At 43.7% G+C, this 23,612-nt stretch overlaps 2 protein-coding genes across 4 annotated transcripts in view; one reads left to right on the top strand and one right to left on the bottom strand.

Annotated features, from left to right (window-relative positions):
- Ercc1 (DNA excision repair protein Ercc1) overlaps positions 1 to 1,468 on the top strand; it is a 61,796-nt gene extending 60,328 nt beyond the window's left edge. For all 3 annotated transcript variants that reach the window (XM_068345375.1, XM_068345373.1, XM_068345372.1), the window contains one exon: positions 1,349 to 1,468. The gene's annotated coding sequence lies outside the window, so the exon portion shown is untranslated. The remainder of the gene's footprint in view (positions 1 to 1,348) is intronic.
- The window catches only part of Coa7 (Cytochrome c oxidase assembly factor 7), a 31,209-nt gene extending 10,098 nt beyond the window's left edge, over positions 1 to 21,111 (bottom strand). The window contains exons 1-4 of the mRNA XM_068345376.1: positions 20,992 to 21,111; positions 16,559 to 16,724; positions 10,096 to 10,379; positions 2,119 to 2,298 (exon numbers count right to left, since the gene is read on the bottom strand). Coding sequence (XP_068201477.1) covers positions 2,119 to 2,298; positions 10,096 to 10,379; positions 16,559 to 16,658 — 564 coding nt within the window. The 5' untranslated portion in view covers positions 16,659 to 16,724; positions 20,992 to 21,111. The remainder of the gene's footprint in view (positions 1 to 2,118; positions 2,299 to 10,095; positions 10,380 to 16,558; positions 16,725 to 20,991) is intronic.
- Positions 21,112 to 23,612: the final 2,501 nt, after the last annotated feature.

Genomic DNA, 23,612 nt, shown 5'->3' with positions numbered 1-23,612 from the left:
CCGTAGTCAAACTAAACTCCCATGTTCCCTACGCTGATAGTCCAAGTTCCCTGTAGGGAAGGAGGAACAGCGGAGAAAACAGATTAATAAAGTCCAGCGATGACGATTCCCCACGGCGCCCGAGAATCGGAAGCCGAAGAGAGGACCGAAGGACCAAGGGAGAGATCGCGACCCATGAAATGTCACCATGGGGGCCTGGAACCACACGGAGATGTTGTCGTGGAAACTTACTGTATTTCTATACTCAAATATATACATAAACATAAGAATGTTTACATATATATTAAGTATAAAAAAGTAAGTAATTAAGTAAAGACAAAACATTAATGGCTGCCATGCGAGGACGGGACAGAGACGTCTGCCCACCGTCCGAGCCAAAAGCGAAGTGAATCAGTTCACTGGTGTGTGAGGGGGGAGGGGTAGCTAGCTACCTCTCCCCTACCCCCTCGCTAGCTAGCGAGAGGGTAGTTAACCCTCGTTAAAATCTAATGGCTCGTCATTTCAGCTACGCCAAAAGTAATACCCCATGTAAATAGCGTGGTTTGTATTTCGGTTACGGAACAAAGCCAAAATTAAAGGCAGCAACAGTACGTCCCCACTGCTTGATGCCGAAATCAAAATGAAGAGCAGAGCTGACTGTTGGGTGGGTGGGCTTACCCCTCAATAACTACTACTACTGTATCTCATTACAAGTTAAACGGCTGTTTCCAGCTAAGCTGAAATCATACTCCTATTAAAGAAAGACAGTTTGCATTTGTGCAGGAACAAATTTCTCATATTTAAATAACTGACATTAAACAAACGAGGGAACCTAGTCTTTTACTCTATCAAGATGAGCTATACTCCTGAGAACTTTGAACTGATTGTATTGTGATTGTTTTAACGAATGTGTAGGGTGTGACTGCATTCATCTGGGTTAGGGTCATTAATGTGAACAAGAGGTAGACTATTATGTCCACTTAGATGGTAAGAGTTATCTTGGTTCATTTACATGAGTAATAAAATTGGAGTTGTAGGTAATCAATTCTCAACAATAGCAGCAGAAGTTCAAAGTTCTCATGAAAATGATAGCAAGATGCTCTTAAAAACTTTTGAAACAAATTTGTAAGGGCAATTACAGCACAAATGTCTTTCCCTTGTAAATTGAAGTCATCCCTGTTAATGTGACTATACTTAGGAAAACTCCTTTCTCATCATGCATGTGGCTCATGGGAGTATCTTAACGTTCAAGGCTAACTATCAATAATATACAAAAAGCTTCCTCAACACTAGCCTTGTTAAGAATTATACACTGCCTAGATTGGGTATAATCGAAGATTTATTGAATTATTTTTCTTTCTTTTTACAGAACATAACATGAAACGAGGTATTCAACTGTATCTAGATCTTTCAACTATGAAGGGACTAATTGAAAGCAGTAGCTTTGTGTGCAAGTAAACTTGGTACCATGCTTTCCAGAAAAAAAGGCTGACATCATCATTGCAGAAAAAAAGAAAGAAAAAAAATTGGTGCTACCACTGTAACTAAAGACCTAGCTAATTTCTTTCAGGACAATTAACAGCTAGCAAAACTAATCACTTTACTAAGGGTTTATATCATCAGGAACAGATAACCTGTGAACACATTAAAACTAACTTGACTTGCATCCCAGATTGACGGAAGGCTGCAACAAACAACCAGTGAACACAAGTACAAGAAAAAAGGCAAGGGTATATATTAAGTTATTGGGAAGAGGCAGTAGACCCTTCTCCAACTACGAAGCTAGAGGTAACGTACGGACCCAGGGAACAGCAATCCTCATACTGAGTCTGGACATCTTTGAGATAGCACTCTGTGAAGATTGATTTACTTTGCCAGAAAGTAGGCTCCAAAATTGACTTCATTGACCTATTGTGTTTGTAAGCCATAGAAAATTGCTACCACTGTACCTTAAGACCTAGCTAATTTCTTTCAGGGCAATTAACAGCTAGCAAGACTAAACACTGTACAAAAGGTTTATATCATCAGGAATAATTATCAATATTTTTGTACATTTTGTTATACTGTAAATATACCAATGTAAAAATAAATGGTAAAAATAAAATAATGATAATTTCAACTCAAAAGCACTTTACATACCTGAGATACATTAGCACAAGCGTACATATTTCCTAAATCGCATGCTTTCATTGAATAATCAAATGCCTTCTGCATGTTTTTTTCTATTTGGTCTTTAACGCCTTGTATGAAAATGCCCGATATGTAATAGCACGAAAATGCATTATTGCCGTCACATGCCTTATCCAAAAGTTCCAACCCCTGAAAATAAAAAAATGATTAAGGACATTTATATAGTTTCATTTTGCTACAATGCCTACTTATAGTATTTATAATTAAAGATATTTTGTTTTGATTATGAACTAAAATCTGTGTGGGAAAATTATTAAAGACAGCTATAATAGATGTTAAGTTAATTTTATAGTAAATTATAAAGAAGCTACATGAATCTTGCAAAACTTATCTAAATTAGAATTTTATCCAAACCAGAAAAATATTGCAACGTTTCCCGTTATTCGTGCATATTACAGCTTTTCAAAAATGTTTGAATATTCATAAAATCTGTCATAATTCTGGATCATAAGATAGCTTTATTATTAATCAAAATTTGGGATAGGAAAGTTAAAATAACATTTTGTTTAAAACAGATGTCCACAGCACTTTAATATACATATAAAAGATGCTTAAAGTAGGATACTTTATGCAATTAAGCAATATTAATATTGAAAGTAGTCTTCTCAATTGCTTACCCATAAAAGTTAAAAGTAGCCTTTAAACTGGCTCTCTAATTGAATAAAAATTATGAAAATATAGTCTGTGAAATATAAAAATGAAGAATTTCATATATTTATACTTCAATCTATCCACAAAGAGTTTAATTTAATAAAAAGCTGAAACAAACGGTAGTGTATACTGGAGTCAAGTTTGACTAATGATGGTAACCTAGCCAGTTCCTTGCTCCGCAAGAAGCGTGCGGCCTACATAAGCTTGTGTGTGGAGGGATGAAGCGTGACTTGTCCTAGGCAGTCGACCTGAAGACCTTTAGATGGAATTCTGGACTAGGACTTTCCCAATACCACCTCGTCAGGGTATGGGAGATGCAACAGTATTATCCTAATACTAGGTACACAAGGAAGCATGGTTTACCTGCAGAGAATTGAGGTCAGCTATGCAGAGAACCTAGGATGCTGCTTTCCCCAAGAGAGGGGAGGATGAAGAAAGAAGTAAGGGCCAGACATACCTCTTTCATTCATGCAGTCTGACACCGGGTAACAATGCCCTCAACCTTCTGCTACTTGTCCATTAAGGAGCCTGAGGTTAGACCAGCTGTTGTGTAGCCACCACAGGCCGATAGAAAAACACTCTTCGTCCTTCCTGTGCTCCCAAACAGGGCTGCACGTGAGGACGAACTGCAGCTGTTCTTTAAGATAACACCTCCGACTCCTTACTGGGCATAGTAGGAGAAGGCCTGGGTCATCTGTTACAGAACGGAGACTCGAAATCCTGGAGTCGAACCGAAGGTTTGGGACTCCAAGATCTTGAGTCTAGTAACCGACTCAGGGACGAACCCGAACATTACCTCTCCCTATCCTCTTGAATGGGCAAAGTCGTACGAGAGACCATGAAGTACGCTGACACGCTTGGCCGAAGCCAGAGCGAGCCGGAGCACCGTCTTCTAAGTCAGGGGCCTATCAGATGCCTAGCGTAATGGTTCACAGGGAGAAGTCTCAAGATCCCTAAGAACCCGAGCCATGTTCCATGTAGGAGGTCTCACTTTCGACCGGGTGCAGGTAAGTTCGTAGCTTCGTATGAGCGAAGAAAGATCCTGCGAGGAGGAATTGTCTAACATTAGAGCCTGAAGGCCAGGCTTGAGGGTGAGCGATAGGCTTTACCGCCGAGAGCAAAAGGCGTATTTCCACCCGCAGATGGACAATAACTCCGCTAACGCTGGTATAGTGGCATCGAAGGGAGAGATACCTCTCCCACGACACCAACCACAGAAGACTCTCCACCTCGACTGGTGGACCCCTGCGGATGACTTCGCAGGTGTCAAGACATCTGCTCCGCGACCTGTTGCGGAACGCCTCTCTCTGTGAGGAGATGCTGGATGGACTCCAGGCGTGGAGCCGAAGCGGAGCTACGGCTTGTGGTAGATGTAGTGGTGTGGTTGCTTAGCTCTTGTCGTGGAGGAAGCTCTCTCGGGAGTTCCATCAAGGGATGCAGAAGGTCCGGAAACCACTCTGCATGATGCCGTAGCGGAGCTATCAGAGTCATCGACAGGTTGACTGATAGTCTGGTCTTGTTGAGACCCCCTTCCCCTAAGACCCAACGGTGGCAAGGCGTAGACGTCGATGTTGTCCCACTGATGTGGGAAGACATCTCGGCAGGGTGCCTTGGGGTCCGGGGCTGGGGAGAAGTACAGTGACAGCTTGAAATTCAAGGTTGTCACGAACTGGACCACAAGTGTCGGGGCTTGTTGGCTACTGGGAGTTCCAAAGACCACTCGGTACTCTCTATCTGCGATGCTCTGTTCCGACTGTCGGAGAACACATTCCTTTGTCCGGAATGAAGCGAGCCAATAGTGGTATTGAGTGGACTTCGGCTCATTTCAGTATCTCTACTGTAAGATGGGAAGACTGTTATGAAAAGGTACCTCCCTGCTTGATGAAATAAGCAACTACCGTGGTGCTGTCGCTCACGGAGTGACTCCCGGGGCCTGTTGGAACTGTTGACGGGCCAGAATATGGCCTTCATCCCTAGCCAATTGATGTGGAGGTACCCTTCTAGTTCTGGCCATAGGCTTGAGATCCTTTGGTTCAGAACGCCCCCCCCCCCCTTCTTTAACGCGTCCGAAGACAGCATCAAATGAGGAGGAGGGACGAGAAGATCCACTCTCTAGCAAAGGCTTCGTAGGTCAACCACCACTGCAGGATTCCTCATTCGGCAGGTCCCATAGGACCAGAATGTCTGGGGAATCGTAGTCTTGATTCCACCGGGACTAGAGTCGCCAAAGCAGGAGACTCATCCTGAGGCGAGTGTTTGAGACTAGAGGGGTCAAGGAGGAAGGTGACCTAGGAGACGTAACCAGAAAAAGGCTGGAGACTCTCCTCGCCTGAGGAAGGTTCTACTACTCTCCTCCGCCTTGCTATCCTGTCATCTGGAGGGAAGGCTTAATGGAGATTGGAGTCTAAAATCAAGCCTAGATATCCCAGTTGTTGCGATGGAAACAAAGAAAACTTCTCGAGATTTATAATGATCCTTAGATCTTGGCAAAGTCCCAGAGGCTTGTCTCGGTGTCGAAGAAGGGTCGATACCGAAACTGCCGGGGTAGCCAGTCATCCAGAAAGCAAAGGAGGCGGATGCCGCTCCTCTGTGGACATAAGGATTCGGGATGAACTTCCTGGTGAATGCCTGCGGTGCTGTGGAGAGATCGAAGCACAGCACCTTGAACTGGTATATCTGTTGCCTAGGCTGAATTCCAAGTACTTCCTGTAAAGACGGATGGATTGGGATCTAGAAGTACCTGTCTTTCGGATCCAGTATGCACGTGAAGTCTTGTGGTTTCCCTACAAGTCTGATCGAATCTATTGAACCCTACTGACCAAAGTTTGTACGACAAACTTGTTCAGAGCTAAGAGGACGATGGCGGGTCTCCAGCCTTCAGGCGCTTCTTTACAAGAAAGAGTCGTTTGAAGAACCTTGAGGGGAGCCGCCGACAACCTTGGAGAGCATCCTTCTAAAGCATGGTCTCGCCCTCTGCCCGAGGGGCTAGCCCCTTTGCCGATCCTGTGGCATAGGGGCTCAGCAACACTGGATTTGCCGACAGGGGAGGTAGAGATGTTACGAAATGGGACACGAAATCCCTGGCTGATCATGGAGATCGTTCAGGAATTGGCCCCGAGTTGCTGCCACTTTGAGGGCGCAACTCCAGGCATCCCCCCCACTGGGGGATGCAGGAAGGGGTTGCCAATCCTAGCGTTTGCGGCCTAGGCCGCCCCCTCTGGGATTATTGCCTTCCCAGGAGGGCTCCTCGCCCTTTGTCCCCGACAGGAGGGGGGAAGCTGCATAGACACCTTGTCTAGCTGCCCGTGCCGGTTCTGATGTCCTAGGCTGAACGAGGCAGTTGAAGTTGAGGTGCTGGAGGCTTGTAGGGACTGGATGTAAGCGCCTTGGAGGAGCGAATCGTGATAAGACTTTCTCCACCTCTCAGTCGCTCGTTCCTTGTCCTTGGGCTGAAACAAGCCCCTTCCAAGGATGGAAGAGTGTCTGGGTTTGCCGATATCCACGGTAGGGACCTTCGAGAGAAAACCACTCGGTCACTGCATCTCAATGCTTCAACATCGAGTTTGTCCCCAAGTTCGACACTTGGTGTCGGGAAACGATGGTGCACGTGTCCGAGAGGAGGAAAGTTCCATAACCTTCCCGGAGCTGCCTTGTATAAAAACTTGGGTCGCGACCGGATGGCCAGAGACTCAAGCTCGACGATCAGCCACGAGGTGGCCTGCCTGGTACCCTTTGCTGCTTCCTCCTGGTTCAAGATTCCCGAAGTCGAGAATGTCACCTGCCGGGCGGAGAGTTTCTCGAGGGAAAAACCCCCGGAAGGCCCGTTGCATGGAATGGTGGAGAGGAAGAGCAAAATCAGGCTACCCCATGATCTCGAAGTATTCCCTCTGTTGACGAGTGACAGAGGCAGTGTCAGCAGCCACCGTTAGAGGGAAGGGGATCGGGCGATCCTGAGGAGAGGGATGATGGGGTCTGCCTGAAAAGGGAGAAGAATGTTACCCAGACTCTTCTGAAGATTCTTCTTGCTCTTGTACGTGCCATGCTCTGCGCTTACGAGGTGAAGATCGTGACTATGATGATCTGAAAGTATGCACTCCAGAAAAAAACTCGCCAGGTTGCCCGTGTTGCGAAACCCGACGGGAATCGCGGTCGAAATCGCCCTTGGCACTCGCACGATGGTACAATCGTTGGTTCGCGCGCAGGCCAACGTGTGTGCGCATGCGCGTGGGTGCGCGCGATGGCGCGTGGGTGCGCGCGATGGCGCGTGGGTGCGCGCGATGACGCGTGCACGTAGGTGCGGTCGGAAGACCGAAAACGCGTAAGCGGGCAATGGTGCAATGGCGTGATTGGCGAGCGATGGTTCTTTACGAGAAGGCGCGTTGGCGAGCGATGGTGCGTAGCGACCGATCGCGTACAGGAGAGCCAACGCGAGGCCGCGTACGGCGATCTGAAGCGTGGGCGCGTTGAAAACGCTAGTGGGCAGGCGAAGAATCGCGCGCGATCGCTAGGAGATCGATGGAGCGCGGTTACGCGGCCAGAAGATATCAGCGTGGGGCAGAACCAGATTGTGAGGTTGCGCATAATAGCGAACGCTCGTGGGCGAGTACAGAAGACTTCTCGTGGGCGCACGGGCGCTCAGAGACTCGTTCAAATCTAGAGCACAGGAGATCGTCGGCGAGGAGGTGAAGGAATCATCTCTTTCGCCTTCACCCACATCTGAAAGCTTGTGGAGTACGCTGGTGCGCATTGCGCACATCAGGAAAGGGAGCGCAGATGTGCGCTGGTGAGCAGGCGATCGTGGGTGTAAAAAGAAGGAACAATCGTCTTGCCTGTGCCTAGATCCAAAGATCGTGAGCGTGAGGGCGAACGTTGGCGCGCATTGCGCACATTAGAAAAGGGCGCGCAGGTGATCGTGGGCGTACAGGAGACCGTTAGCGCACAAGGAGCGTAGCAGGAAAAGGGCGTCCAGAAGTGCACTGGCGAGCTGGAGAGAGCTGGCGCACAGGTCTCAGAGGAGCAGGAGAGCGCTGGCGCGCAGGTGAGCGCTGGCGATCAGGAGATCTACGGCGAGACTCGGCTACAAGAGATCGCAGGAGAGCGCAAGCGCGCAGGAAAAACGTGGGCGCGCAGGAAAAAACCTGGCACTTAAGGGACTTACCCACATTGTGGAGTAAGCCCTTTGCCCCGAAGGGACCGGTGCTCGTTGGAAACGAAGTATGTTGGCGCCCATTGTACTCTGCGTCCCGGAGAAGGTCTGGCAGGAGGATCCTCTGCGGGGAGGAAAAGATGAAGACGACCACAGGCAGGAGCACCATCATCAGACCTCCGAAGAGGAGTCTCTGGAGTGAACTCCCCCAAGGGGGAGAAGCACTTGCAGGAGAGACCGTGGCATCAGCTGCCCCCGAAGGGGACTGAGCCCTCAGCAACAACAGCAGAAGGAGACCTCCGAAGAGGAGTCTCTGTGGTGAACTTCCCCCCTCGGGGAAGAAACACTCGCAGGAGAGACTGTAGGGCTCAGCTGCCCCCTGAAGGGGACTGAGCCTTCAGCAACAACAGCAGAAGGAGTCCTCCGAGGAGGAGTCTCTATGAGTGTCCTCTCTCGCGAACGAGAGAGGAACACTTCGTAGAAGAGACTGAAGATGGAGCCCATAGGGCCGAAGGGTCAGCCAGTGACCTAGGAGCCAACCTCCGAAGAGGCGCTTCTGCAGCTGCTCAGCCCCTTGAGCGTAGCTACAGGTGAGACCGCTCAGCACCAAGAGCATAGTCGCACAAAAACTATGGTCCGTGAATGTAACCGCTCAGCCCCTTGAGCAAGGTTACAAAAGCGGTCGCTCAGCACCAAGAGCAAAACCGCCGGAGGACCAGGAACATATCATAATTATTAATGGTAAGAGAAGTTTCCCCCGAAAGGGAAAGAAACTCAAACCTGGGCAGGGAACCTCCCTCGGAAGGGAAGTTACCCACCCAAGGAGGCGAACCTTCTGAGTGTTCTAAGATGAACTGAAGAGCTATCGGTTGTCTCGGGAGAACTTCCAGGAGAAGGAGACACGCCCCTGACGAAGTCCTATAGAGGAGGCAGCAACAGCCAACTCCCCGAGTCCCAACAAGACAGCTCAGCTTCGTTGTCACATTAGGCAAACGGAAAAACAGATCGTTAACTGTGAAAATAAAAAGTAATTAGTCAACATTCATTCCCCCGGAAAGACTCCAAAGAGGAAACCCGAGGGAAAAGAACACAAGAATTATATAACAGGCAAGAGCCCTCAACCCACCTACACTCACGGGAAGGGGGAAGGGCGAGAACTGTAACAAAAACAGAATTATAACAGTTATAATTATGCAATTCATTAAAGAATGTTCACTAAAAGTAAGAACGAAAAACCCCGAAGGGAAACGTTCTAAAAAGCTGAAAAGTTAACAAATACAATTATATCTTATAATAAAAATATAACTGAGATAAACAGTATTGCGTAGCAACTCCACCCGAACGGAGGAGCTATCGTAGTACAGTATGTAGAAAACATAGTAAAAGGATGAACGACCTCCAGAGAGAGAGAGAGAGAGACCGTAGTCAAACTACTCTCTCGCGTTCCTACGCTGAACCCCACCTTCCCCGTAGGAAAAGAGGAGAGAGGAGAAACAAAATAATAAGTCCCGCGATGACGACTCCCCACGGCACCCGTGGAAGGAGCCGACCGAAAGACCAAGGAAGAGATCGCGGCCCATGAAACTACATCGTAGTGGCCTGACTGCCGGCGGCTACACAGTGATATCGTACACACACACAGCACGAACACTGAAAAGGAAACTTACTGATTTCTATACTCAAATATATACATTAACATAAAAATATGTTTACATATATATATGAGTACAAGAAAAGTAAGTACTTAAGTAAAGACAAAACAATAAATGGCTGCCATGCGAGGACGGGAACAGAGACATCCGTTCGTCGTCCGAGCCAAAAGCGAAGTGAGTCAGTTCACCAATGTGTGAGGGGGGAGGGGTAGCTAGCTACCCCTCCCCTACCCCCTGCTAACTAGCGCAGGGGTAGTTAACCCTCGTTAAAAATCTAATGGCTCGCCATTTCAGCTACGCCGAAAGTAATACCCTATGTAAATAGCGTGGTTTGTATTTCGGTCACGGAACAAACTAAATATTGATTCTCTAAAGATCTTTAATAGTATAGTACTTGAAAAACGATTTATATATATAATGCCCAAATTTCAAGATTTCCTACAAATGGAAAACCATTGCAATAAAAGACTCACAAACCTTATCATAGTCCTTAGGTCTTTTCACATTTGTTGGTGTGTTTGACACGCACATTAAGCCCCCATTGAGGCAAGAGTCCGAGTCACCTGCTGTGCATCCTTTCAAGTAATACGAATAAGCTTCGTCCATATTCTGCTTGCCACCTTTCCCAAGGAAACTATAATTGGCAAACTTATAACAACTTCTGGCATAATTTGATTCATCGCAATTGGTACGGAAGACCTTTGAGGCCTTGTCAAAATCCTTTTTCACGCCCTCTAGATAATCTCCAAGCAAATGACAACCTGAAAAAAAAATATATATGTGTACTAACAGAATAAGTATTTATAGTTAGTCTAGTTAATAATAATACAGAACCGCAATATTAAAATTTGAACAAACATTTATCACTTAAAAAAATATTACAAAAAATCCTACAGTAGAATGGGTCCCAATTCTGATATTAAAAATTATCCCTGAAAATATGAAGCTGTTTTTCCACAAAATCAAATTGTAATTATAATTGTCATACTAGGTCTTCGTGACTAGATTTGCTTAGAAATATATCAAGAGCCCTCAGGTAAAGGGTAGTGATCATAGTAATAAAATGTTCTAAACAAAGAGCATATTTATTCTTTTTATTCTATCTATCTGCCATGGCATTTTACCCAAATTTGGGAGGTAGCCACCGACAAAAAATTAAGAGTATTTTTTTTCTCATCGTTCCTCCCTGCTAGACAACCGACTTGGCCGAGTTTGGTTGGTAATACTAGGCTCCCACAGCCCATCCTTCCTTGTTTTTCATTACAAATAAAGCTTCTTACACTGACTCCCCTAATGCCACTACCTCAGTGATCACTGCCTTCCAAAATTAGTCAAAACCACTTTTTTTCCTTCATATTGCTACAAATCATTGCTGTTTTGCCTAAGATCCCATCAGGTTAGTGCTTGTATTGCATGCTCTATTCAAACTATTGATTCTATACCTGATTATTGAAGTAATTAAGCAGTTGCCCAACTATACTTTTATGTTATGATTAAGGGGACCAATTTCATGGATATGTTTTCTGACACTGAAAAATTAGTTACTTGGCGTATGCATACGAAAATGTATCGTATAACACCCCTAAGAAGTTTCATTTAATTATCTTGATAAATAACAGAGTTATAGCTTTTGTTTCATTATGACATCCCAATAACGTTGTCTAAGTTTGACAGATATACCATTTGTATGGCCATCCTGGTATTCTTGTATTAATAATAAAGTTTCTCCTCATATGTCTGACAATCGTACTCTATAAAGGAGAGTTAGGAACCTTCACGAAATTACGACACAGCTGTGACAGCTCACTTGATTGAGCTGCCAAACAGATACTTCAGAGTAATTAAAGTATATCATTAGTTTACTTTCATGAACATGGTCGCTTTGCATGATTTTAGAAATATTTTTACTTTTTTATAATTCAAATAAACATGTCAAAAGTAATAAACACCAAGTAACAGAAGAGGTCTTTATTTAGAATGAAAAAGAAGAAATAAAATCTAATTCAGATGTGTCAAGGCATACAATGGGGTATCAGCTCATCCCCCCCACCAATGGAACTGGTGGAATATATGGCCAAGTTAGAATTATACCACAGGTAAGGCAATATGACAAATTTGGAGATAATTTGTATTTTTCCTAACCATACAAACCTTAGCTATTTACATCGGGTTTACTTTCGGCGTAGCTGAAAATGACGAGCCATTAGATTTTAACGAGGGTTAACTACTCCCGCGTTAGTTAGCAAGGGGGTAGGGGAAGGGATAGCTTGCTACCCCTCCCCCCACACCGGTGAATTGTCTCACTTCACTTAGAGGTAGGACTTGTCTTGGGGGACAGGGCTGGTGGGCAAATATGTGTAAATATCTAAGGTTTATACGGTTAGGAAAAATACAAATTATCTCCGAATTTGTCATTTTTTCCGTAACCGAAGTACAAACCACGCTATTTACATAGGGTGACTTACCCCTTAGGAAGGGTGGAAAGTACCCAGCCTTTCTGGCTTTTTTTTTTACCCGGGGACTCAGAATCCGAGTGAGCAGCACTCGAGAAAAAGAGTCCCTGCACCTCACAACGTGTGGCCTACATAAGCTTGTGTGTGGAGGAATAGAGTGTGACTCGTCCTAGGAAGTTGACCTGGAGTCCTTTAGATGGAATTCTAGGCTAGGACGTTCCCAATACCACCTCGTCAGGGTATGGGGGACGCGACAGTGTAAACTTAATACTAGGAACACAAGGAAGCATGGTTTACCTGCAGAGGTTGAGGTCAGCTATGCAGAGACCAGGATGCTGCTTTCCCCAAGAGAGAGGAGGATGAAGAAAGAAGTAAGGGCCAGACATACTCTTTCATTCACGCAAACTGAGACCGGGTAACAATGCCCTCAACCTTCTGCTACCTGTCCAATAAGGAGCCTGAGGTTAGACCAGCTGTTGTGCAGCCACCACGGGGCCGATAGAAAAAGTATCGAGGCTCGAGTGGGTCATGTCCTGCAGGTAGTGGGCTGTGAAGGTCGTTTGACGCTCCCAGACCCCAGCTTGTAGCACCTGCGTCACAAAGAAGTTTCTCTTAAAGGCCAGGGACGTAGCGATGCCCCTGACATCGTGTGCTCTAGGGTGACATGACGGAGGAGGGTCAGGATTCAAGGCGTGATGGATAACCCTTCGAATCCAGGCTGATATGGTGTTCTTGGTGACCCTCCTCTTAGTCCTTCCCGTGCTTACGAACAACGCCTGCACGTGGGGACGAACTGCAGCTGTTCTCTTCAAGTAACACCTCAGACTCCTCACGGGGCATAATAGCAGATGGTCTGGGTCACTTGTTACGGAACGGAGACTCGTGACACTGAAGGAGTCGAACCGTGGGTCCGGCACTCCAGGGTTCTGAGTCTTGGCAACAAACTCAGGGACGAACCTGAACGTTACCTCCCCCATCCCCTTGAACGGGCGATGTCGTATGAGAGACCATGAAGTTCACTAACTCGTTTGGCAGAGGCCAACGCGAGTAGAAAAGCCGTCTTCCAAGTCAGGTGGCGATCAGAGGCCTGGCGTAATGGTTCGATGGGGGGTCTCTTCAGAGCCCTGAGGACCCGAACCATGTTCCATGGAGGAGGTCTCACTTCCGACTGAGGGCAGGTAAGCTCATAGCTACGTATGAGTAAAGAGAGTTCTAGCGAGGAAGAAATGTCCACTCCTTTCAGCCTAAAGGCCAGGCTTAAGGCTAAGCGATAGCCTTTCACCACCGAGACCGAAAGGCGCATTTCCTCCCGCAAATACACGAGGAACTCCGCTATTGCTGGAATAGTGGTATCGAGTGGAGAGATACCCCTCCCACGACACCGACCACTGAAGACTCTCCGCTTCGCCTGGTAGACTCCCGCGGAGGACTTCCGCAGGTGTCGAGACATTCTTTCCGCAACCTGCTGCGAAAAGCCTCTCTCCGTGAGGAGACGCTGGATAGTCTCCAGGCGTGAAGACGAAGCGAGGCTACAGCTTTGTGGAAGATGTTGCAATGTGGTTGTCTGAGTAGCTCGTGTCGTGGGGGAAGTTCTCTCGGAGGTTCCTTTAGGAGTTGCAGAAGGTCCGGGAACCATTCCGCGTGATGCCATAGCGGAGCTATTAAGGTCATAGACAGGTTGACCGATAGTCTGGTCCTGTTGAGCACCCTTCTCATCAGACAAAACGGTGGGAAGGCGTACACGTCGATGTTGTCCCACCGTTGTTGGAAGGCATCTTGCCAGAGAGCCTTGAGGTCCGGGACTGGAGAGCAGTACCGGGGCAGCTTGAAATTCAAGGCCATCGCGAACAGGTCCACTGTCGGGGAACCCCACAAAGTCGGGACTTTGTTGGCTATCTGAGGATCCAAAGACCACTCGGTACTTACTATCTGCGAAGCTCTGCTCAGACTGTCGGCGAGCACATTCCTCTTGCCAGGAATGAAGCGAGCTGATAGTATTATCGAGTGGACTTCGGACCACCTCAGAATCTCTACTGTAAGATGGAATAGCTGTTGTGAAAAGGTACGTCCCTGCTTGTTGATATAAGCCACTACCGTGGTGTTGTCGCTCATCACCACCACGGAGTGGCCCGCCAGGGGCCGTTGGAACTGTTGAAGGGCCAGATACACAGCCTTCATCTCTAGCAGGTTGATGTGTAGGTACTTTTCTGATTCTGATCAAAGGCCTGAGATCCTCTGGTTCATAATGTGCCCCCCCCCCCCCTTCTTTTGACGCGTCCGAGAACAGTGTCAAATCTGGGGGAAGGACGAGAAGATCCACTCCCTTTCGTAGGTTTTCGTCGATAAGCCACCACCGCAGGTCCGCCTGTTCCGTGGGTCCTATAGGGACCAGAGAGACCGGGGAATCGGTGCCCTGATTCCACCGGGACTTGAGCCGCCATTGCAGGGATCTCATCTTGAGACGGCCGTTCGGGACCAGACGGGCCAGGGAGGCTAGGAGACCTAAAAGAGGTAACCATGATTGGGCTGGAAGCTCTTCCCGCCTAAGGAAGGGCTCTGCAACCCTTCTCAGCCTTGCTATCCTGTCGTCTGATGGAAAGGCTTTGTGGAGATTGGTGTCTAATAACATGCCTAGATATACCAGTCGTTGGGTCGGCTGCAGAGGGGACTTCTCGAGATTTACCATGATCCCCAGATCTTGGCAAAGTCCCAGAAGCCTGTCTCGGTGTCGAAGAAGGGTCGACTTCGAGTCTGCCAGGATCAGCTAGTCGTCCAGATATCGGAGGAGACGGATGCCGTTCCTGTGCGCCCACGACGAAATCAGGGTGAACACTCTGGTGAACACCTGAGGTGCTGTGGAGAGACCGAAGCACAGTACCTTGAACTGGTAGGTCTTGCTGCCTAGGCTGAATCTCAAGTACTTCCTGGAAGACAGATGGATTGGGATCTGGAAGTACGCGTCCTTCAGATCCAGTGTGCACATGAAGTCTTGTGGTCTCACTGCAAGTCTGACCGTGTCCGCTGTCTCCATGCTGAACGAAGTTTGTTTGACAAACTTGTTCAGAGCTGAGAGATCGATGACGGGTCTCCAGCCTCCAGACGCCTTCTTTACAAGAAAGAGTCGACTGAAGAAGCCTGGGGAGCCGTCGACGACTTCTTGGAGAGCATCCTTCTTGAGCATGGTCTCGACTTCTGCTCGAAGGGCTAGCCCCTTTGCCGATCCCATGGCATAGGAGCTCAACAACACTGGATTCGTCGTAATGAGAATCAAAATCCTCCCCCGGAGGAGGAGGGGGAGCTGCCCCGCTATGGGAGGCAACACCCTCTCCTGCACCCCGAGGTCGGGAAACAGAACAATGGCCTACGCTACCACTCGACGGCCTCTCACGAGAGACCGACCGAGTGGGAGCTTCGGAGGAGGTTCGGGCGGCGGAAGAAGAGTCCTTGGAGCCTTCCTTCTTCAAGGCAGCCCTTAAAGGAGAAAGGTCTCTCTTGGACTTCTTCTTACGCTGCCGGGCAAACCTCTCCCACTGGGAGGTAGACCACTCCCTGCACTCACTACAAGTTAAGTCTCTAGCACACCGTTGACCTCGACACTGCGGGCATAGGGTGTGGGGATACGTCTCGACCGCCGACATGAAAGTTCCACAGGGGCGGCCGGAGAGTCCAGGGCACTTGCGCATAATTGCGATGAAGGTAGAGGCCAACTTCCAAACACACAAAGCTGAAGAAAAAGAAAAAACAGATTAAGGCTGTCAAAAGCGAGGACGAAAGACAGACACGTCTGCTCATCGTCCGAGCCAAAAGTGAAGTGAGACAATTCACCGGTGTGTGGGGGGGGAGGGGTACCAAGCTACCCCTTCCCCTACCCCCTTGCTAACTAGCGCGGGGGTAGTTAACCCTCGTTAAAATCTAATGGCTCGTCATTTTCAGCTACGCCGAAAGTAAACCCTATGTAAATAGCGTGGTTTGTATTTCGGTTACGGAACAATTTTGGTTTTTTATTAAACATTCAAGTTTTGAAAATATCAATTTTTCTTTTAAATATTAAATAACATTTCTGAATTTCCTCCTGTCAAAACAAATGTGCTTATAACAAAGTTATCATGTATCAATTTTCAAAGTAATTGATATATTTTTCAAGATGAAAAAATCATTTTAAAAAGTAAAAAGTGTTGGCCTGAATAATGTAAAATTTTAGTATGAAGAACGCATTCTATATACCTAAAACATAATGTATAAATTGAGAATTTTGAAGCAAATTTCAATACATGGTAGCTTGTCCCCTAAAAACAAAATCTTATAACTGCAACAAGTCACATATATCAAAATAAAATTATAATTAATCTAACTATAATCAAGTAAAGTTAAAAAATATGCCAAAATAAAACCAAAAAATTTAGAATGCAGAACTTTCGTAAATCTTCCACCAAGAGAAGAAAAGAAAAAAATACTTCCATAACCTACAAGGACAAAAGATCACTTACTGTCAGGTTTCTTCTCACTGAAGCAGCCAAATCTGTATTCGATCCCAAGATTTTCGAGGAATTCTTTAACATCCTCTTCTTTCTTTAAATCAAATGCCATTTTAACATAGTTTTCCCTTCACAACACAATGGGAAAGTTATTTCTTGATGCTAGTAATGTTCATAACTGGAAAAAAAAAATAATTGTAAATTATTGTTATGACAAATTCCAAATTCTACATGTAGGCTACAATTCCAAACCTCTGCATGTCAAAATACCCAACTAACACAGCAGAAGGTATATTATTATTATTATTATTACAATCCAAGCTACAACCCTAGTTGGAAAAGCAAGATGCTATAAGCCCAGGGGCTCCAACAGGGAAAAATAGCCCAGTGAGGAAAGGAAATAAGGAAATGAAAAAATGAAGAGAACAAATTAACGATAAATCATTCTAAAAAAAAGTAACAACGTCAAAACAGACATGTCACATATAAACTATAAACAACATCAAAAACAAATATGTCATAAATAAACTATAAAAAGACTCATGTCGGCCTGGTCAACAAAAAAGCATTTGCTCCAACTTTGAACTTTTGAAGTTCTACTGATTCAACTACCCGATTAGGAAGATCATTTCACAGTACTGTGTTCCAGTATTTCAGAGAATAAAAACTTTATCTTGTATAGTCCCATCTTTTCTTTTCATTTGGATAAGCATGGTGCAGCAGATGAGAAATGTATTGACACTTTTCATGTAGAAAAGCTGAATTTTATGGTAATTAGTGAAAGCACTATCAACGACTTCATGTTGTATCTAATTATGTCTGAATTTGTGGAAGAAAAGGACCAAGTTAATTTATGAATTGTGAGAATAGAAATCTGTGTATCAGATGTCAAATTATGTTAAGCATTGTTCATGGTCCAGCTATGGGGAAGTGAAAGGGAAAAAGGATTCTTTCTATCAAATATCAAAACAGAAATAATAACTCCCCCTGTTGAGTCAGCATCTTTATTACAAAGTCTAACTGCCTGGGAGAGTGAATATATGTCAGGCAGGTTTACAGCAGAACCATGATTGTATTGGGAGATTCAAACATAAAGGTATCTAACAGAATAAAAAAAGAAAAAAAAAAAAAAACATAGTAGGTTGGAGGTTCTAGAATGAATGATAACGGAGAGCCTTTTGCTGAAATGTGTTATGAAAGGGGTCTGAAAGTTGAGAAAATATGGTTTCCCAAAAGAATGTTTAAAACTATAAGAAAACACTTAACTCTGACTATTACAAATTAATTACCTACTTATGGTTTTAATAAGCCTTGTGGGGAAGAGCTTCCTGACCTGGAGGCTGCCCGAGAGTTCAAAGGGTCGCCGTTCTTGCTTAATCGACCGCCAGAGGAGGCAAAGCGAGAAGAGACAGAGGGGTGATGTCAAGAGAGGGAGGAAGTCATTGGAATTTCTTGGACTTTAAGGAATACCCCAAAGGTGAAAAATCTCTTTAGACTTATTCCTACTCCTTCCATACCTCTCTTACATTGGATAGGGTGCATAGAGATGCGCAATATGAAGTACTGGTATGAATGCAGTCTTGAAGACAAATACCAATAGGTCACAACGAAGTTGGGAATTTCAATCATGTTCCCTTTGTCAAAGCCTTAGTTTTAATGAAATCAATGAAATATGTCCTAGAACGAGGTACTCCTCCCTACCCTGATTTAGACTGACGTGTCCTTACTTATTGGGGGGGGGGGGGAAGATTGCGCAACTAACTAATCATTCAGACAGTACAATGAATGATCTAACTGAGCGATGAAGGCAGGGGAAAGAACTCCAACATACTTCACAAAATTTTGACCTACGTACACTTCACACTGCATAATCAGTCAGGCATGATCAAGTTTTGAGATACAATGAGAAACTTTTATTCTAAAAAATTTTCAGCGGAGTGGAAATGAAATAGCATGAAAAAGGTGACCTGTCCGCAAATCCACGATACCTTAACTTGCCATTTAATGACATATAAATCGAAGTTAGGTTAGGTGGGTGTACTTTAGGCTAGAATATATTCCCTTGATTTCTTTATAACTCTAGCACAACATTAGTCAAAGTGGGTTACAGAATATAAAAGAGAATCAGAATAAAGTTCTTTTATGCCACTAATAGATACACATTTGTAAATCTACATTAGTACCCATCAACGTATCTTGAAACAGTGCTTGGGTAAAGATGTAAAGTACAGTATAGTATTTTCATACATTCTTTTTAAATTGTTGAGATTGTGTCATTAACCTAAGACTACTACTGTTTTTTTTTTTTCTTTTTGCAAAGTCTAACATTTCTGTTGAAATACATCACACAAGATTTTTTCTCTCACCTAAACACAAGGGTTTCTGGTAATTGTTCCTTATAACGTATAACCGTGATATAGGAACCTTTCATTGATAAGTAGGTTCCAATAATATATCCTAATAAGCAACAAATAACATAAAACTATATAGGCATTAGGGTATATTTTTACTGATTTGTAAGGCAATAAATTATCTTTTATTCTAAATAATTATCATAGGGTTAAAAACGATACATTAACTTCTAACGAAAATAGAATTTGCTTTAAGAAAAGGGCAGTGCTGGCTAGTTTGCCATTTTTCTTCGATTAATGGGGACTGGGGCTTAACTTACGTACTAATTGATTAAATTGTGTACATAATTTCATTGTCAAAGTCTACTGTTCACTTTTAAGTCTAAGTATGAGTTACTGCGCATGTGTTATTCGCATTTGGTTTCTCCAGCTGTTCTGCTTTTGGTATGAACAAATTATTACCGGGCTTGGTTTGTTGAACAAATTATAAGCTACCAAGTTCCCGGATATTATTCTACAACAGCCGTTTTTTTTTTTTTTTCAGTAATTTACTATATTGATAAAGCTCTCAGTTCAGTTGCTTACCTGAAAGTATAAAATATCCGAAAAAAGAAAAGCACTCAGTGTGTGCTGGCCTACAGCATGGCAGCTTATTTCTCGAAACCAGCTTGCCTTTCCCAAAATCAATTTAGACCGTAGGCATATTTGAAGTCTGTGTGAAAACCATGCGCAAACTTGGGGTTAAGATAGGGTTAATTTAGCCGACCTATTGCTCAACCTTGACCTTTGACCTAAGACTTTCAAAATTGAATCACTTCCAAGTCGCAGCATAAAAATTAATCCCTGAAAGTTTTACTACTCTATGAGTAAAATTGTGGCCAGGAAGTTGTTCACAACAGACAAACGGAAAAACGGGCAAAAAAATAACCTCCTCCCAACTTGGAGGAGGTAAATAATGACATAATTTTGGCATGCGTAGCTCATCCAGATACTGCTTGCCAGAACAGAAAAGTAGTGAGATTATGTTTATTTGTGAGTGAAGCAAGCCACGCAAGAGCTAGAACCATCTGAGGGATGTAATATGAATTATTTGCGTCAATACGTGAAGGAGGGGATGATGATGATACGATAATTTCCAGCCATACATATTTTACCAACTGGTTATTTTCAAGGGGTGTACGTATGATAGCAGCCACCTTTATATGAGATGATGGCCGGTGTGACGGTCTGAACGATTCCCCGGTCTCAGAATTCTCCTTGCCATTGTATAATGGTTATTTTCCGCCATTAGCTCACTTCGCTCGCATGAAAAGAAAACAGCAAGCTCGTATGTACTGGCAAGCAGTAATGTTGAGCTGCGAACGCTAACATTACAAGAAAATAAAACATCAACCTCGTATGCACTGGCAAACGGTAATGTTCGCGCATGCGCAGATTATCAAGGAGAATTCTGAGACCGGGGGATCGTCCAGACCGTCACACCGGCTAAGAATATGGCAGTGTAAGAGGGGTCGCAGCACCTCCCCTTTAGGTAAAGACACGGCTTGTTGGTTAGGTTAGGCGGTGTTCTTGTGTGGAGGTTTTGCATAAAAACGGACAAAAAAATGGGTAGAAAATTCCCATTTTCTATGCACGCGGGCCGCTGATAATACAAAGGCTCCATCTTGTTAACCTTGCAATTTTGACCATTATCATTGCTGGAAATCACTCATTTATAGCGTTTTCCCAGCCAAACCCCAGTTTCCCAATGGGATATCCATAAGAATGGGAAAACTCATGAACGGGTGGTTTTTCCCAAAATTCATGGTCAGAAATGGATAAATTTGACTCCATATTTCCAACCAGTGTTGTAGCTTAGCTAAATAATAATAATAATAATAATAATAATAATAATAATAATAATAATAATAATAATAATAATAATAATAACTGGAACACATTAGGTTAGCCTCAGCTCCATAATACTAAAATCACGGCACCATTTTCGTATTTTCTACATCAAATTCAATCTATATTTACTAAACAATAGCATGATTATAACACACTATATAAGAAATATGTAATAATCAAGGTTTAAGTAGTAACCGGTCTCACCTATGTTACGTGGGATTCCTTAGGTAACACCGTAACAGGAGATACCTTTAAAACCTTAAATACCTTGTGGACAGTAACGTTCCACACTAGATGATAAACAGCCTGCACGTGCATGGTGCTAGCGAGCAACTCTCTCTCTCTCTCTCTCTCTCTCTCTCTCTCTCTCTCTCTCTCTCTCTCTCTCTCTCTCTCTCTCTCTCTCTCTCTCTCTCTCTCCAACCAACATTAAGATGAGAATTTGATTTCTCCCGAAAACTGCATTTCAAATTAACTCTCTCTCTCTCTCTCTCTCTCTCTCTCTCTCTCTCTCTCTCTCTCTCTCTCTCTCTCTCTCTCTCTCTCTCTCTCTCTCCCCAACCAACAATAAAATGAGAATTTGATTTCTCCCGAAAACTGCATTTCAAATGAACCCTCTCTCTCTCTCTCTCTCTCTCTCTCTCTCTCTCTCTCTCTCTCTCTCTCTCTCTCTCTCTCTCTCTCTCTCTCCAACTAACATTAATGGAAATTTGATTTCACCCGAAAATTGCAATTACTCTCTCTCTCTCTCTCTCTCTCTCTCTCTCTCTCCTCTCTCTCTCTCTCTCTCTCTCTCTCTCTCTCTCTCTCTCTCTCTCTCTCTCTCTCTGTGAGATTAATTCTGGCTACCTAGAACGATTAGAAGCCTTTCATATCAAAGAGGAAAGCCCTAGGTAAGTAAACCTCTAGTTTCATGAAAGAATTCATATTTTACTCAGATTTTCCCCTTCCAGTTCCCAGATGTTCAGAATAGAATGAATATACAGACTTTAATCCATATAGACTGTACAGGGGTCTGGTGCCAGGAGGGCCATTCAATGCCATTACGAAAATTTTGATTAAATATTCACACAGACGAGTAAAATCTAGGTCACCAACAACTTTCCCAAGTTACAAGTTCTTTTATACACATATAACGCCCTACAATTCAAATTACATTCTTTTATGGGCTGCCCAAAGGCAAGAGCCAGGGTCTTACACAAGTAAGGCAATCTATACAGACAGACAGACAAACTTTCCCAACTCGTTTCACATAAATGCATTCTGGGTTACGTGTTTATATGGTGAGGCAACTTAGAAATGACAAGGGCAATTAAAATTGGCACCTTTAAGCATTCCCATTTACCAAAAATATATAGATATCTTTATAATTCACTTTAAGGGCTTTTTTCCTGGTACATAGAAACCCTTGTGCACTACAGGCCCTATAAAGTATGTCGTATGCATTCTCAGATATTTCGAGTATCACATAGCGTATTCTGCTTTAATTATCAAATCTACATTATCGAAGCACTTAGAAAACAAGAATTTTCAGCTTCTTGAAAGTCTTAATATCTTGGGATTTTCGGTTACTTAGTCTTGAGGCCACATATTTGTGAGCTCTTGAACCTACAGAAGAGGAACGTCTTGGCTCCAGTAACCATATGCAAGTACTCTGGTGTCGGGACGATGTGTAACAATTCTTAATGAGTCATTGCACATTAATAGGCAGTCAGTGTCATTCAATTAGTATAGGAGTAATCCTGTGTTGGGGTATGACAGCTTTTATCAATCTCGTTCCTCTGTTTATTATGTCTTGTAATTTCTTATGTCTTGTAATAGATGGATTCACAATAGTCAATCCTGGTAATAGCACATTTAATCACAGGTTTCTATCCAGAATATTCACCCAGATACTTCGTTACAAATGCAATGTCCAGCGATTATTATTATTATTATTACTATCCAAGCTACAACCCTAGTTGGAAAAGCAAGATGCTATAAGCCCGGGGGCTCCAACAGGGAAAAATAGCCCAGTGAGGAAAGGAAATAAGGAAATAAATAAATGAGCACTGAGAGAAATTACACCCAAGTGAAAGAAATTCCAGGCAAGTGATACAGCTAGGTCACGCATCCTGCGCAGGTTAATGATGTTATCAATATTTATTTGGATGTCAACCAAGATTCCTAAGTTGTTTTTCTTTCCTACCGCCATAAACTCAGTTTTATTTTAATTCAATTTTAGTTTTTAGCTTACATTCACTCCCTATCGCTAGCGTTGGGTGTAATGTTTCAATGGTATCATCTATATAATTTAAGAAGGAGTAAAATTGTGTATAATCTGCAAATAGCTTAAATTTTTTCATTCATTTTTTTATAGTCTCGCGACATAATTTGACATACTGATCAATATTGCCTCCATTCTATCAAATATTATAGTATAAACAAATCAATTGAATTTCTAAATTATCCTTCGAACAAAGATGGAAAAATAAAACCTTAAAATATAAAATAAACAGAATTATAGAGGTTTAATATAATGCTTATGATGTGGATATAATTTTTCCTTAACAGAATTGGTAGGTTAAAAAATATTACAGAAAACGATTCCAAGAGTTTGTTTATTAGGTACGTTCTCATAGACGAATATTTATATATTTATCTAAACAACACTTCTATGAATATACGTAAAACATTATATCTGAATTTAATAAATATGAGTTTAATATGAAGATAAATTCCTATTTTCGCTCAAATTTTAATATATTTGATAATTCTACAAATCTTAACCCAAACGCAACCACTCCCTATTGGGTAGAGATTTTAATTTATAAAGAATTCATTTG

This window comes from Palaemon carinicauda, chromosome 21 (genome assembly GCF_036898095.1).
Source record: "Palaemon carinicauda isolate YSFRI2023 chromosome 21, ASM3689809v2, whole genome shotgun sequence".
Lineage (NCBI taxonomy): Eukaryota > Metazoa > Arthropoda > Malacostraca > Decapoda > Palaemonidae > Palaemon > Palaemon carinicauda.
The sequence above is the reverse complement of the archived record's forward strand: the minus strand, read 5'-3'. Positions and strand labels throughout refer to the sequence as shown.